The sequence below is a fragment of the Hippocampus guttulatus genome, chromosome 2, assembly GCF_054856545.1.
Source record: "Hippocampus guttulatus isolate MCC_2025c chromosome 2, RoL_Hgut_1.0, whole genome shotgun sequence".
Classification (NCBI taxonomy): domain Eukaryota; kingdom Metazoa; phylum Chordata; class Actinopteri; order Syngnathiformes; family Syngnathidae; genus Hippocampus; species Hippocampus guttulatus.
The window spans coordinates 26,725,398-26,728,135 of record NC_141262.1 but is presented as its reverse complement, the minus strand read 5'-3'; the positions used below and the strand labels follow the sequence as shown (position 1 = coordinate 26,728,135).

Here is a 2,738-nt window from a genome sequence, read left to right as displayed (position 1 = left end):
TGACCGACCAACTGACGCAACAAATCCAAGAGACGCTATCGTGTGCCGTGGTCCCACACTACAATAACGGACTGTTACAGCCTGTGGGATCAGCTGAGTCACCATAGGCTGGAAACTCTGCACCCCCGAACCTCAATGATCTGAGGCTTCTGAAGAGTGGGATGCCATTGCCATGCCTCAGCAGACAATAAGTCGGCTTGTGAACAGCATGAGAGGTCATTGTCAAGCTGTAATTGATGCTCAAGGGCGCATGCCAAGTTATTGAGACGTTGAAATGTTTTGTTGTGGTGCACCCACCATTGTTGTTCACTTTTGTTTCAATAAATTGTTTGAAACTAAATCACCAGTGCATCTTTCTACTAAAATGGCCTACTTTCATGTGATATCACTGCAGCGTGAACCTTTTACATTTTCCATAACTTTCACCTGAAAACCAAATATCCCAAACTTTTTGTGAGTAGTCTGCCATTTGAGGGGCAAAGGGTTGCAGTATTTAGTGTGCAACTGGAAGATACTGCAAAATCCAGAGGTGCACATGCGATATGAGGTTGCAATTGGCTCCCCTTGCACCTTATCTTGCCTCAACCACCTTGGAGGCGGGTAAAAAGGCTCACTTGAAATGTTGTGGAGCATTTCCAAACCTTTAGAAATTGAAATGAGCACATCCATTTCAATCATTGCCACCAAGTTATATTTTTATTCTAAAAAGTAGATCAGCAAAGTCTATACAGGCATCATTACAACATAAACACACAAGCAAACAAAAGGTCAGAGGATGAGCGCCAGCCAGCCGACGATCATCGCCATCCCTCCCACGGGGGCCACCTTGCGAAGACCGGGGTCCCCCGTCATGGCCTGATGGTAGAGCGATCCGCAGAACATGCCCATGCCGGCAATCAGAAGAGTGCCAGCCTGAGTTAAGATGCAGAGAGGAAACGTTACAATGGCACAGACGAAAAGGGATGGTGACAGCTTGTCAGGAGAGCTCCCTCTTTGGCAATATTCATGTCCAGGGCCCCCTAAACACTTTCAAATAAGCTCCTGACGAGTTTTTTTTTCCTGTGCAAAAACAAAACTTTTGGATGATGCCATGCGTTGCAACCCCCGGCTGAGAAGGCTGTCACTTTATTCAAATCGAATCATTGTAAAGCACACCTGAATTTTCATCACCAACTTTGCACACAAGAGCCACGAGCCATATTTCAAATAGACGTCTTATCCGTTTCTTGAAAAGCTCACTCACCACAGCAGGTTTGCTGGAGTGGGCGGCACCCAGCAGGGCCAGGCTGTGATAGAAATGGTACTTGTTGGCTGTTTCAAATAGCTGCATAAACACACAGGAAAGGGCGGTTAGACTCATTGTGTCCCGCTGAAAAAATAAAAATGACAAAACTCTTAATTGTGAAGACGAGAACGCGCCATACCACTCTCTGGTAATCATCAGGGTCGCTGTGTTTAAAACCTGCAACGAGAAAGTGAAATATTATGATATGCCAACACAACAGAAAACAAGTTGCAGTGCTGGCTCATGGGGAATTCCTACCATGCGCCCCGTAGGCACCAAGTGCCACCGCCGAAGCCCCAGAAAGAGCAGCAAGCCGGCGGACTACTACAGCGGTCATGATCGCTTTGCTGGGACCTCCACACCACCGGAAGACAGGCAAACATGTTGCCTTCACGTACTCCAGATTTTTTTGCTTTCAAGCCGGACGACCCCGTTGCATGTCAGGATATTATTTACTACTTTGAACGTCACGTTTATATGAAATATTATTAAAAGAATATATATACCTCACATACATGAAAACGTCCAAGAGTAGTTGTTCCCGTGATAAAAAGCGTAATTTCACAATGCCTTAGAACGCAACAGTACCACGGATAAGCACTCACTTCCGCTTCCGGTATTCCAATGACGTACAGAAAGTGGCAAGCATACTGGACCATTCAAATTCAGATGTGTGTATGTATTGGTAGCACGTTCGTTTTGTTTTCTGTTTGCTGAGAATTGTATTCTGATTTGTTCAATAAAGATTAAAAAAAGATTCAAATTCAGATGAATGATTAAACCCCGACTTGGCTTTTTATCGAGTGATTTAAGTGACCCTTTTTACGAGTCAACTGCATCCTTTAGTGTGCTGGGGCCTACTTAAAATCACAGAAACAAAAAGTGCATGTCTTTTTTTTTCCCAATTCTTGAACACATTCTCAGTTGATTAGTGGTTTCATCAAAGGTTTCAGGTAAGTGTGACAATGTACGTTGACTTTTTTTTTTAAAGTCTGCTCATAGAATTTGGAGAATTCGATAGGTCATTTTAGTACTGAATAGTTACATCCAAGTCAAAACTTAAGAACCCCTCCAACGTGCGTGTCTAACAATAAACATGATCTTTCAATCTGATGTCACTCAACGAAAAGTAACCATTACCTGACCGAGATCGCGGGGGCGGGACTTAGGGTGTGTGTGTGTGTGTGTGCGCGCGCGCGCGTGTGTGTGTGTGTGTGTGAAATCATCACATTAATCACAGTCAGTGCTTTGTTTCAGAACTCATATTCAAAATGTATTATTCATAGAATGGCTGCATTATAGGACCGCACTTTCCTCTGTATGAATAATTAATCTCGCCAAACTGGCACAGCACCAAAGGAGCCGTGCAGAGGGGTTAACACTATGCATTGCTAGTTGCAAATTGGGGGAATAGTGAAAGGGTGAAGTGATGTTTGTTGCAGGGGATGTACCG

At 44.2% G+C, this 2,738-nt stretch overlaps 1 protein-coding gene across 1 annotated transcript; it reads right to left on the bottom strand.

Annotated features, from left to right (window-relative positions):
• Window positions 1-674: 674 nt before the first annotated feature.
• tmem256 (transmembrane protein 256) lies at window positions 675-1,830 on the bottom strand. Its single transcript, XM_086106035.1, has 4 exons — window positions 1,544-1,830; window positions 1,425-1,462; window positions 1,244-1,324; window positions 675-912 (listed from the first exon to the last, which is right to left on the bottom strand). The coding sequence occupies exons 1-4, from the start codon at window positions 1,620-1,622 to the stop codon at window positions 769-771; spliced, it is 342 nt and encodes a 113-aa protein (XP_085962161.1). The 5' UTR covers window positions 1,623-1,830; the 3' UTR covers window positions 675-768.
• Window positions 1,831-2,738: the final 908 nt, after the last annotated feature.